The sequence below is a fragment of the Phragmites australis genome, chromosome 4 (assembly GCF_958298935.1).
Source record: "Phragmites australis chromosome 4, lpPhrAust1.1, whole genome shotgun sequence".
Taxonomy (NCBI): domain Eukaryota; kingdom Viridiplantae; phylum Streptophyta; class Magnoliopsida; order Poales; family Poaceae; genus Phragmites; species Phragmites australis.
The window spans coordinates 43,196,457-43,209,890 of NC_084924.1; the positions used below are offsets into that span (position 1 = coordinate 43,196,457).

The 13,434-nt window shown below is 42.7% G+C and overlaps 1 protein-coding gene across 1 annotated transcript; it reads right to left on the reverse strand.

The window, feature by feature from the left end:
* Positions 1 to 7,755: 7,755 nt before the first annotated feature.
* On the reverse strand, positions 7,756 to 13,188 carry LOC133914436 (protein DROOPING LEAF-like). The gene is made up of 7 exons (XM_062357539.1): positions 13,003 to 13,188; positions 12,198 to 12,341; positions 11,423 to 11,513; positions 11,186 to 11,234; positions 8,348 to 8,423; positions 8,122 to 8,211; positions 7,756 to 7,988 (listed from the first exon to the last, which is right to left on the reverse strand). Exons 1-7 carry the CDS (start codon positions 13,069 to 13,071, stop codon positions 7,923 to 7,925), a joined length of 585 nt encoding a protein of 194 aa, XP_062213523.1. The 5' UTR covers positions 13,072 to 13,188; the 3' UTR covers positions 7,756 to 7,922.
* Between the last annotated feature and the right edge of the window lie 246 nt (positions 13,189 to 13,434).

Here is a 13,434-nt window from a genome sequence, read left to right on the forward strand (position 1 = left end):
CGTGCCCGAACACCGCGCGCGTGGTGACTGGGCCAGAAATTGCCCGAGAGCATGTAGGTGCCTGGGCTGTCGCTCGCGTGGGCGCTCGGCCCTCCGCTGTCCGCGCGGGGCCTTCGGCACCTTTGACACCGCCTTTTGTACTCGCATGGCCCGTGGGCCGCAGCATCTTCACGCGAGGGTTAAACAAGAGTTTTTTATTTTTATATTTTATAACATTAATATTTAAATAAAATTTTTGCAAGAATAGACATCTACCGCTCTTTTATAGGGTGGGTTAGACCTTTACTACCCTTGAAAGGGTGGTAAGCACTCATGAGTAGCAGCCTCTTACCGTCCTCTGATAGAGTGGTTAGGTCTTTATCGCCTTATCAGAGGATGGTACCGTGTGAATAGTACTATGCTAGAAGTAATATTCACGGTTCTATTTTTCGCTCTCATTTTCTATGTATAAAATATGATATTCTATTGCTCAAAAATCCTAAAAAATTTTGTACGTGTTTCATAATCCATGTGCAACCTATTTTGATTGGATTCACACAAAAAGCCTGTGAAGAATTTAAACTAAAATTCTCAAAAAAAAAGGGCTACTTTTATAACTTTTAACAATTTTTAGGGCCTCAAATAATTTTTCAAAAATCTAGAAAAATTCAATAATATTTTTATTATATGATGGATTAATTTCTAAAATTATTTTCAGCCCTATGTTATATAGTGAAAAAAAGAGTTTCTTTGTAATACTCTATTTATATGTATTTTTATCATTTCATGTGATATTCTTCTTTTTATTCAATTTGAATTTAAACATATACATCCCTTGACTGCACTAGAAGTACTGTTCATAGTTCTATTTTCCCCTCTCATCTACTCTCTGACCTGAGATGTTGAAGTACCAATCAGTTCTATTTATTTTTTATTGCATCAAGATTTAACATTACACTGCATGTTATATCTAGAAAGCTTTATATCCTAGCCATCATCCAGACCATACCAAGTATAAGCACAAACACCATTATCTTAAGATGGTTCGGACTTCTTTCCATTTCATTTATTTTCATGGGCACTTCCTTCAGAGCATCCAGTTGCAACCTTATGTCATGTAAAAAGCCTACTTTGTACCCTGTATCTGTATTCTGGTTCATCACTTCCTCGATAGTATGGCTTCTGTTGTCCTCCAACACATCCTCCCACATGAAAAGGTTGCATTTCTACAACTCATGGAAAACAACAATAAGAACATTCAAAATCCAACTAATGTTGCACATGGTAATAAAACTCACCATAGCATAGTATCTGAGGAACACCCTATCGTAGTTGGCTGGAGTTCTTGTCAAACTCTTTGACTAGATGCTGGGAACCGTCTGTTGCAAAGTAGGGGCAAGTCGATGGTTTCAAATCGAAAAAGCAGGGGCGCTGACGCTTTTGGCCCATTAAAGAAACTAGAAGAATTAGGGAAATGAGTTCAAATAGAAGATAAAAATCGTTTGCTAAATGAATCCCAATTTGTTGAACGTTAATTATGTGACCCTGTTCTACTATTTGGTTTGATCTTGTAGTCCAAAGAATTCCATACCATGACGTATCTGGGATAGTAGTCATTAGTAAAAAAGGGAATAGTTATACAAACAAGTGAAGTAAACTCACATCCAATAGTCCAATAATTCTTATATTTAAACCACTCTGAGTCATTTACAAACGAGTGAAGTAAATCTATCTCCAATAGCAACCGCCCTGTGGAGCTAGGTGCTTGAGTCTATAAAAGCACATGCATGTGTTGAGGTAGCTCTATAAAAACCGTTTACAACTTATGCATGAAATGACTATCGCTTTCCAGCAAATGAACACATGAGTTATCATTTCATGCTTAAAGCTCTGTCATGTGGTCACTTCGTGTCTGAAACCTTAGTCAGAATAGAGATGTTGATATTTAATTTATGATTAAAGCTTTATCGTGTGGTCACTTTCGTGTCTAAAACCTGAGTCAGGACAGAGGTATTGTCATTGTATGGTTAAAGCTGAGTTATGTGGATACTTCATGTCTAAAACCTTATGCACGACAGAGTGTTGTAATTTCATGCCCAAAGCTCTGTCGTGTGGTCACTTCGTATCTAAAGTGTGAGTCACAACAGAGATGCTCTGCTGACAGCAGTGTGCTGTCATTTCATGATTAAAGCTGAGTCGTGTGGCCACCTGCCCTGTGACACACCTAGTCGCTGGAGAACGCAATAGCTAAATTCACAAAATTGGAAGTAATTTCAGAAATTAGTCCATCATATAAGAAGAATACTAGTGAATTTTACCAGATTTTTGGAGCAACATAAGTTCTCTATTTTATACAAAGAAGATGAGAGGGCAAAATAGAGTTATGAACAGTACTTATGGCGTAGTCAAGGTGTATATGTTTGAATTTAAATTGAATAAAAATAAGAATATCACATGAAATGATAAAAATGCATATAAATAGAGCATTATAAATAAACTCATTTTTCACCATATAACCTAGGACTGAAAATAATTTTAAAAATTAGTCCATCACATAATAAGAATATTAGTGAATTTTTTCATATTTTTTGGAAATTTATTTGAGACCCTAAAAATTATTAAAAGTTATAAAGTAACCCTTTTGAGAATTTTAGTTTAAATTTTACATATACTTTTTGGGTGAAACTAATTAAAATAGATTGTACATGGATTATGAAACACGAATAAATTTTTCTAAGATTTTGAGAGCAATAAAAAACCACTATTTTGTAGAGAGAAGATAGAAGGAGAAAATAGAGTTATAAACAATACTTCTGGCGTAGTACTGTTCATACATGTCCTCCCTCTGATGAGAATGCAAGGGTCTAACCGCCCCATGATGGGGCGGTAAGTCGTTGTCACGGTACCATGGGTGAAAAAAATTTAGCATTCAACCAAAAAACAAAATCACTACTGTCGGTGTATCAGGAACCGGGGGTCCCTGAGTCCCGAGACCAGGCCAGCTGTCCGCCACGTGTCACCATCCCGCGAGGTCCCTCCTGCAGGATGAGGAAAATCTAAGTTCCGGGAGAAGGTGCTCGGGGCCACAGCCTCTGGTCCCCGAGCACCCCAGTTCCCCGATGACCCGCAGAGTCCAAGTACCGGGAAGAAAGTGCTCGGGGAGGTGCCTGCTCGCCCCCGAGTACCCTAGTCCCCCGATGGGCCAAAGAGCCAAGTGCTCGGGAGAGAGTGCTCGGGGCTGCACGTGGCAGCCCCCGAGCGCTCGGTTCCCTGAAGGTTCTACAGAAATGCTCGGGAGAGAGTGCTCGGGGCTGCACGTGGCAGCCCTCGAGCGCTCGGTTCCCCGAAGGTTCTACAGAAGTGCTCGGGAGAGAGTGCTCGGGGCTGCACGTGGCAGCCCCCGAGCGCTCGGTTCCCCGAAGGTTCGCGCGAGAACCCCCGATGCCTCGACGACCCAGGAGGGCCCGCCGGCGAGGTGTCAACCAGTCAAAGGTCCAAGGTCGTATTTAATGGGCATGCGCGGCCTGACATCCCCGACTGCTCCCGCCGCAGTGTCAGTCCCTGCCATGCTTTGGTAGGGGGGCGTGGGTCCATTAATTGCACGGGTCCCGTCCCGTATCATTCGGGGTATCTCGGGATAACGTTGCCAGGATCAAAGTGTTCCGCCGGCCACCCTGCCCTGGCAGAAGAACAAGACAGGGTGGGCGCGCCGGGCGCCTCTGTGGCCGCCCGGTGGGCCCTCTCAACGGCGCCAGGACGTCCACAGTGACGGGTGGTCGGATGCGAGCCGTGTTTTTCCACCGCCCCTGTCACTTCACCCAGAGGGAATGATGACGCCTTTCTCAGTCGTGGCGTCTTGGAACTTGAGCCCCCTCTTTCCCATTTGGGGTATGTCGTGGTCAGCGAGCGTATAAAAGGAAGGGATGGACAACACAGGACCAGGCGAGATCAAGGAGAGAGAAAAAAGGGAGACTAAAGAGAAAAATCGAGAACACATACCAAGACAACCCGAACACACGAGAAAACATCCGAAGACAGATCGAGACGATCGAAGACATCATCCATAGAACACCGCAAGCAAGCTTGAGCAGAGCTAGAGCAAGGGAGCCTCAAGCTCTCAGTTAGACAATATATTCTTGTAACCAGACATATCCCTGAGGGATCCCCTTCGGGGAAGGATATTGCATCCACACAGGAGTAGGGTATTACGCCCCCGTGCGTCCTGAACCTGTCTAAACTCCGGTGCATTTATTTCTCTTTGCACTAGGTCGACCATCCCCCACCACCGGCCGTTGCATTTATTTCCACTTCTATTTTATTTTTCCGACGAACTCATTCAGGATCATCCCCCGGCCGAATCTCTAAAAAGGGGTCTCTCGGGATCCCTGCGACAGGAGTTCATCCTCCGACAACTACGAAACACCGAAACCTTGCAACATAAAAAGGGAGCTAAGAGAAGGAAACTAGAAAGAGGTGAACACAATCACAAATAGAAATATAAACTCCATTGCTTGCAGAGATCAACCCTATTTCAAGCAAATTACAAAGATTCTCCTCACAAAAAAGCTCTCACCTGTTACAAAGGCTAAGCTCTCATCTGTCATCTCCTTTAAAACCCTACCATACAAACCCAAGTGGCTGGCTCAAAACTCTCATGCAGCCCTATCTCTCTATTTATAGGTCCTTGGAGCTTTCTTAGATGCCAAGTTTTCTTATTCCCAAAGTGTCCCTCCTACCTACCATTCTTCAATACACTCATACCTATCACTGAGGGTATTTTGACCATTTTCTCCTCTGTCCATTGAACAGCCATTGCGCCTTCATGGCTTAGCTTCTCCTCGACGCATGCTTCGTGTCGGAGGATTAACTCCTGTCGCAGGGATCCCGAGAGACCCCTTTTTAAAGATTCGGCTGGGGGGATGATCCTGAATAAGTTCGTCGGAGAAATAAATGGAAGTGGAAGTAAATGCAACGGCCGGTGGTGGGGGATGATCGACCTAGTGCAAAGAGAAGTAAATGCACCGGAGTTTAGACAGGTTCGGACCGCACGGGGGCGTAATACCCTACTCCTGTATGGATGCTATATCTTACCCTGAGGGGGATCCCTCAGGGATATATCTGGTTACAAGAATATATTATCTAACTAAGAGCTTGAGGCTCCTTGTTCTAGCTCTGCTCAGGCTTGCTTGCAATGTTTTCGTCTGAGTGTGGCACGGTCGACTGCTTGGGTTTGTCTTTTTTCCAATTGTCCTCTCCTCCAAGATTTTCCATCGTTCTCTTCTTTCTGTATGCCGATCCTTTTATGCACTCGCCGGCCGCGACATACCCCGAACGGGAAGGAAGGGGCGCAAGTTCCAAGACGCCACGACTGGGAAAGGTGTCATCATTTTCTCTGGGCGAAGTGACAGGGGCGGTGGAAAAACGCGGCGCGCGTCCGGTCACTCGTCACTGTGGACGCCCTGGCGACAGGCGCCGTTGAGAGGGCCCACCGGGCAGCCACATAGGCACCCGGCGTGCCCGCCCTGTTTTGTTCCTCTGCCACGGTAGGGCGGCGGGCGGAACGCCTTGATCCTGGCAACGTTATCCCGAGATACACCGGATGATACGGGACGGGACCCGTGCAATTAATGGCCCCACGCATCTCTGCCAATGCATGGCAGGGACTGACACTACGGCGGGAGCAGTTGGGGATGTCAGGCCGCGCACGCCCATTAAATGCGGCCTTGGACCTCTGACTGGTTGACACCTCATCGACGGGCCCCTCGGGGGCCCTTCTAGGTCGTCGGGGCACCGAGTGCTCGGGGGTACTGTTCACCTCCCCGAGCACTCTCTCTCGAGCACTCTCGCACGAACCTTCGGGGAACCGAGTGCTCGGGGGCTGCCACGTGCAATCCTGAGCACTCTCTCCCGAGCACTTTTGCACTGACCCTCGGGGAACCGGGCGCTCGGGGGCTACCGCACACAGCCCCCCGAGCGCTCTCTCCCGGAACTTAGCTCTTCTAATCGTCGGGGGACTAGGGTGCTCGGGGGCGACCGGGCACCTCCCCGAGCACTTTCTTTCCAGTACTTGGACTCTGCGGGTCATCGGGGAACTGGGGTGCTCGGGGACCAGAGGCTGTGGCCCCGAGCACCTTCTCCCGGGACTTAGATTTTCCTCCTCCCGCAGGAGGGACCTCGCGGGATGGTGACATGTGGCGGACGGCTGGCCTGGCCTCGGGACTCAGGGACCCCCGGTTCCTGATACACCGACACTTCGCGATGATGCAACATGCACCTCATCGTTCCACGGTTTTGAGGCCAAACTGTGAAACTACCTTGCACGTTTCTCAAAGCATGACTCACTATCACTTGCTTACCCCTTAAGCAAGCATCCCAATATCAACACGTGTACTTCGTCTTACGATCTTGACAGCCGGCAAGTCTCTCCCGCTTTTGATCCCTCGAGTCGCCTTGTCACTTGCACCAGTATCCCCTTCTCTTGACTTTGTTAACACGTTGTTTTCATCCATCTTCACATGTTTTGCTTAACTTCCACATGCACAGCTTGAATCACCCTTGACTCTGACCGGTCTTCTCAATCGTCCAACACTAAGCAATCCGTTGAGCCCCAATCTTCCCACTGTCGATCGTCAAGTTGCATCCATAACCCCTCACTGGTTTAATTAACCTTGATGGCTTCTGCCTCAATCGATGCGACCAGCGGCGCTGCCGTGCGGAGCCGCAGAACTCAAGAGCCAGGTTGATTGCAGCAAGCATGCTTGGAGTAAATACACATGCACCTGCCATGATCACAAACCTTTTGGATTCTTTGTTTTTTGTTTTTGTTAAGAGAGAAAAAAACGGTTGGGATAGAGGGAGAAATATTCACTGCTATAGAATCATTTGTACAGACAGTTCAAAATCTTCATACGAGATGCTTTTTCTAACAGTCTATAGCAAAGAGTCTATACAAATGATTTGTACAGATTTTGAACCGTTTGTAACAAGGAATCTGTACAATTAGATTTGAACAGACATTAGTATGAAACTGTTTGTACTAATCCTGTTGGAAACATAGCAATACGGTTGGGAACGTGAGAATTGATTTAGAGTTAGAGTATTTACACCCACTAGCTTTTAATAGGGTCTATTTGGGAAGAGAATACCTAAGCACCGGAGAAAGTCATCACTTTAACAACAAACCCAAAAGGTCATCTAAAACATAATGGAGGGAGTAATATGAGATCCAATAGTACTACTCCTACTTATATTCTGTCTCATCACGAATAAGTATGGCTTTGACATTGATTTTGTCTTCTTAGACATAATTTTAATTATAATTTCTTTGGTAATAGATTTGTAAAACCTAACAAAATATTATGAAAGTACTTTTAAGAAACTAATTAATCATGTAACTTTTAAAAGGTTAGCCAAAATAACTATAAAGATAATATTAGTCATCAAAATTTTAATTGCATACATTTAAAATTAAGCTTTAGACTGGAGGATAATGCAATTAATGGAAAACAACCAAACGAATTTCTTTGGACCTATATATAAAGATTGACCACATGCATCACCTCTGGCCAAGTTCTCGGTCAGTACAAAGAATGAAACTCCACATGCATTATAAATTAAGTAAACACAAATGCACATAAGAACTTATATAGATGGCTAATAATATTAATAAATTAAGTAAACACAAATGCACATAAGAACTTATATAGATGGCTAATAATATTAACCTCAATACTTATAGAGGGAGTATTAAGACAAATATTATACGGTACCAGCTGGTCATAATTAAAAGGGTGCGCACACTCCAACAAACAAGAATACAACAACAATAACGACCGGTAAAAATTACACTGGATGCGCATGCATGCATGCATATATAACGGCGATGAGATAAGTGGTCTGATGATAGATACTCGATCCCGGGCTACTGCACCGTCTATCGAGACCTAGATGCTGCGCTCAATCTGCTTGAAGATGTCGAAGTTCTCGACAACCTGCTCGTTGGCCCTCTCCTGCAAGAGTATATATCTGTATATGACATAGCCATCGCGTGTAGGAATGTCTCTATATGTATGTATACATATATACAAGAGATGCATGCGTTTGTACTTCTAGATCAGAGCGTGGTTAATTAGTTATTATTACCTGAGGTCCGGGCATAGCTCTAGGCTCGGGAGCGCTGTTGGAAGTGGCAGTAGAGACAGTCGTCGAGCAGCGCGGGTCACATTTCGCCCACTGCAACCCATTACAGAAAATTAGAGACATGCTTATTTATTTTTCAATTTACCCGAGCAGTTTAACTAGCTGTGTTAAGAACATAAATAAATCAGCTTGTTGTGTTTTCAGGGACATATATAGCTTGATGTCTTACGTTCTTGGCAGCCATGCTGAAGGCCTCCCTGTGAGGGATATCTGGCTTCGCAGCTTTGATGCGCTGTATCTCCTCCCTGCCACACATATATGCATGCATCCTCCGGTAAACTATTGTTATGAAAATGATGCATTGATTGGATGTATATCGATGTACACTATCGGTTGCATATTTCTAGGTTATATCATCACACAGCTCTCCTTTTCTTCAATAGATTGGTTTTATGTCTTAAATATATGTATTTTTCCCAAGCAGTCTTCAGCTCAAATATGGTGTAAAGATTCTCTGTACATACTGACTTGTAGTCAAGTTGCCCCACTGTCAGTTACTAAACACCAATTAAATCTCATTGAAGTAAATTGCAAAACGAACATATTAATTGATGAATTGTGACAAAAACACATGGTTCACAAAATGTGACAAAAACATATGGTTCACAAAATCCTGTAGGAATTCATTACTTTTAGGTGAAATTGCAAATACCCCATACAAGTCACTTTGAGTTGCAAATACCCCTACAAGTAATATAGTTACATTTACCATGCATCCTACAAGTCCAAGCCTTTAGCAAAATTCCCCCTTATGGTTCTCACTTGAGAGGCTATGTTAACATATTTGTCATGATACGATCTTGAGTGCTCCACATAGGTTGATTGCACAGATAGTAAGCAATTGTATAGATGGTTTAACTACGTGTTATGACACACTAAAGTTCTCCTTTGGTATGAATTGTGAAGGAAGTTGCAATGACACATTTGATTAATTGAACTTTAGTGAACTATTAGACCCTTCCCTATCCCCACATTTCCATATTGATAGCCTACATGGAGCACTTGAGGTCATATCACGGAAAATATGTTAACACGCATCAAGTTAGAAATCTAATGGAGGGATTTTGCTATGGGATTTGACTTGTAGAGGGTAAATACAACTATTTTACTTGTAGGAGGACTTTTACAACTTCAAGTGACTTGTAGGGGGTATTTGTAATTTTCTCTTACTTTTAGGAAGCACACAAAAATATCTGCATTTTGCAAATATTTTATTATTTTATATAATCGAGGAATACAACTTAGCACTATTTGTACTTTAAAAACTATACCCTAGTTACACATAGTTAAGTATCTAAAAAAACTACACACAATTAAAATTGTGTTAATGAATTTAGTAAATTGCAAAACTAACTTGATATATAGCAATAAGAAAGTAAAGAGTTGAAACTTTACAGTTTGAAAAGTGCAATCGTAAATGTAAAAAAACCACAGCACATAAAAATGAGTGTACCTTTCTCTACAATGGAACATAGGCAGCCTTCAGGTGGAAAATTATTCAATTCACTCTTTAAAAAATGATCATTGTGTGTAGCATATATGTGTAGTCATTTTTGTTGTTTTCCCTCGCTGCATGTCGTTTAATTTGGTTTGTGAGAAGTATTCTTTGTGATTTTATTTTTCTATAGATTTAATTATACTCCTACTAACTTATATAGTCTTCAAAAAGAAAATCTGCAACTCAAGACTCCCCAAATATGTTAATAATACATAGCGCAGTCTCTTAGACTACATATTCTGATAATCGGTGAATGCATTAACAATTTTTCTACATGAACAAGAGCATGTTGTTGTTCGTTTACTTCGGTTAAAACAACATTACCTAAAGAGCTCAACCCTTCCAAAACACTATTGCATGTGCTATATATGTATTCTTTAACAAAGATGTACACATAATGGCAGTACATACTAATTATATGATTTAATCGCACTATTGTGACACTAAAAATAAGTTAGTGTAGGATAAGATTTATCTTGGTATGTTTGTATTATATTATTTGAAGAAGAAACAAATTTTCTACCGCCACATCTACTTTTCAAATATTAATTTATGTATATAATATCATATAATCTTTTTCAAATAGGAAATGATGCATGCATACATGTGGTGTTAATTGATTAGTAATTCTGAAAATGGTCCAAATGCATTCTTGGCCCAGTTGAAATGGAGTGATCTACTTTTTTAAGATTCCAGCGGTTTTAATCTAGAAAAAGGTTTGGACGAGTATCTAGATCACTAATATTTCGCTCGAGCTCAGCAAGAACTTATCTTGAAAACTAGTTGGAAATTGGCAAGAAAATGCTAGCTTCGTTGAAACATGCACTTCTCAACTAAGTTATAGCTTGGAAAGATCTACAGAAATTTAGTCTAATCCAGACTCAGATTCAATATAATATAGTGCAAAATATTATAACAAAACATCTGTTTCGGGATCAAACATTTTGTATGCAGCACCTTTGTTAAATAAAACGGTAGCATTGCAGTACAGTTTTCTTCAGAATTTAGGGCGAAAGGAGAGGTATGAGAAGGGCAACCTAATCATGAGGCAAAATGTTGTATGATGTGGTGGACTATAAATGGTCTATCTAGCTATTGTGCTTGAGTATTTGTACTTAATTGGTCGACCAGCAGAAAATACTCTGAGCTGCCATTGACATGCTTCATCTCACATTTATGCTCTTGTAGGTGTACATGACAGGCATCATCGATCTCACATTTGCACTAATGTAAGTAGCTGTGTACATAACAGGCTTATATCGTACTGATTAGCAAACCGGCCTAGGGGTACTAAATGATACCCAGTGTTGAGAAAAGAAATGGGGATGTATCAATTCTGGGGGCAAATCCATTTTAATTGAACTTTTAACCTACTTTTAACGTTTGTGAAGATATCACAAAGTGTAAAATTAAACAGATATACTGAAAAGATCACCAAGACTACATCACATAAACTATTGGGAATCATGCATTTGAACAAACTAAAGGCAAAATAAAGTGTTGTCTCACCTCATGAAGCGATTGTAAGCAGATGGAAGGCGGTGTTTCTTTTCTGGGGCTGCAATCAGAGAAAAAAGATATTGAACACAAGAACAACATTAATTGGTCATCTTTGTTGCGTCAATAAAGCAAAGAGTGATGAAATAAGAACGTAAATAAGATAACGTATGACCAGAAAGAAAGCAAGAAAGCAAAGGAAGAAGGAAGAAAATAAAGGAGATGGTGAATGTGTTTGCTACTACTTACGCTTGACAACAAAGGGCACTCTCTGGCTGACCTCCGTTGATGTCGGCGAAGCCAGCGGCAGTTGGTTCCTCCTGCAGTCATTGCAGGGACCCTAACACACCAAGAAATGGCCACATAAGACTCAAGGTTAGGCCCCAGCATTTCAAGATCTCACAATATTAGCGATGCGCCATAGATGATGACAAATTCATTTCCTAACTACCACAGTTTCCAGATCTCATTGAGTCCTCAAAACTTGTCATGAATGGTCATCTTTCCAAAAAAAATTGTTTTAAGCAGAGATGCTGCTGCTGCCGCCTTAAAAAAGCTCAACTGTCTTTTCGCAGCGATGAGGGCTTTCCCAGACCGCAGATGAGCAAAAGAAATCTTTTGTAGTCCAGCGTTGTTTAATCTTGCCTTGCAAACAGTACTTTTGAGCGATTCAATAAAGCAAGCAGAGAGAGAGAGAGAGAGACTGCAAACTCCAAACATACAAATCGAAGTACCACAACGATGAAACTGAAAATAAAGAAATCCACGGCCATATTTCATGAGAAGATCCGACCGAGGATCTATGTGTGCACTGAATCCTTTCCCCATTGTCCTCCATTTCTTTCTTGAGTGCAACTTCTTTCTATTTCTTACACCTTTTTTGGTTTTCCTTCTCCCAAGAAGCAATACCATATTCAGAAGAGAGTAAGAGACAAACACAGCAAGGAGAAAAGTTCATCACTCTCCAGAGAAGACGCAACAGATGCAACCAGGAAGAGATGTGTGGGTGAGTTTAGCGATATACCTGAAACGGTCCCAAGGGGTGATCAGTCGGGGAGAGCGGCTGCACTATCGGCGGCCGCGGGCTGAGGTAGGAAAGGTTGTTGCAGTGGCCGCATTTCACAGTCACCGTGTCCATCAGCCTCTTGCATGGAACGCCAACCTGCAGCTACCAAAGAAGCACAAAATTAATCAAAAATGCAATCAAATGAACCGCTTGTTTTTCCTAACTTCCCTTTGCATGGCACTGTCTTTGAGTACGTACTAGTAGTTATAGTCTCAAGGAAAGAAAGGGAGGTGCAAAAAGGGAGAGGAGAGACGAGCAGAAGACATGAAATTGGATTCTTCTCCAATTAAAACTCCAGCATGCATGTAACAACAAAGGTGAAAGAAATGGAAGCACCAAATAAATGGAAGTGAAAGATGGAACATGACTACACTATATATATCAGGAGACCCCGTGAGTAGTAGAATATTCCACAAAACATCAACGGCCAATGAAACACCACGAAGGCAGCATGGCGCATCAATCATGTCCATGCGCAATTGTAGTGGATGTTAGTGCTCCTCCAATCACAAGGCAAGACGCTGGACTTAATCGGTCGCCTGGTCCAGCTCGTACTCTTGTGAATAAGCTAGCACACTTTCATATAACGAACATAGAGAGAGAGAAGACAGAAAAAGTTTTTCGGCATCAGAGCAGACAACCTAACACCTCTCCAAAAGAAGTCAAAGCTAGAGTTCAAGAAATGCCATGTCCTGCGATCATTCTTTGTACTGTATCATGATATCCCTACGGTGTTTCGGATCCAATTTCTCGAGGAGTTTACCGCGAGCACGGTGTTGCAGAAGGCGCAGCGCACGTAGCACAGGTGCTCGGACTGCGAAACAAGATCCATGCTTGCTTGGTGGCCGGGGGGCGAGGTGACGGTGTGTTAAGCTCTAGTAGTGCTATAGGAGGAGGGCTGGAGAGCAGGCGTCTGTGGTGAGGCGAACTAAGGCAGAGAGGAAGAGGAAGGGGATGTAGAAGAAGAAGAGGAAGGAGACAGCTAGCTGAGAGGAGTTGGGTTCCAAGAGAAGATGGGGTAGGGTTTCTATTCCTTCAATAATGCCTGGGTCCCACGCACAAGGATCCGTACGCACGAGACCAACCACAGCGATCGAGCGAGCGAGCTGCACACCATAAATCTTTTCGAGACAAGCAAGAAGATGCATGCACGGACAGCCTAACCAGCTGCATAGTGATCCATCCATCTCTCTCA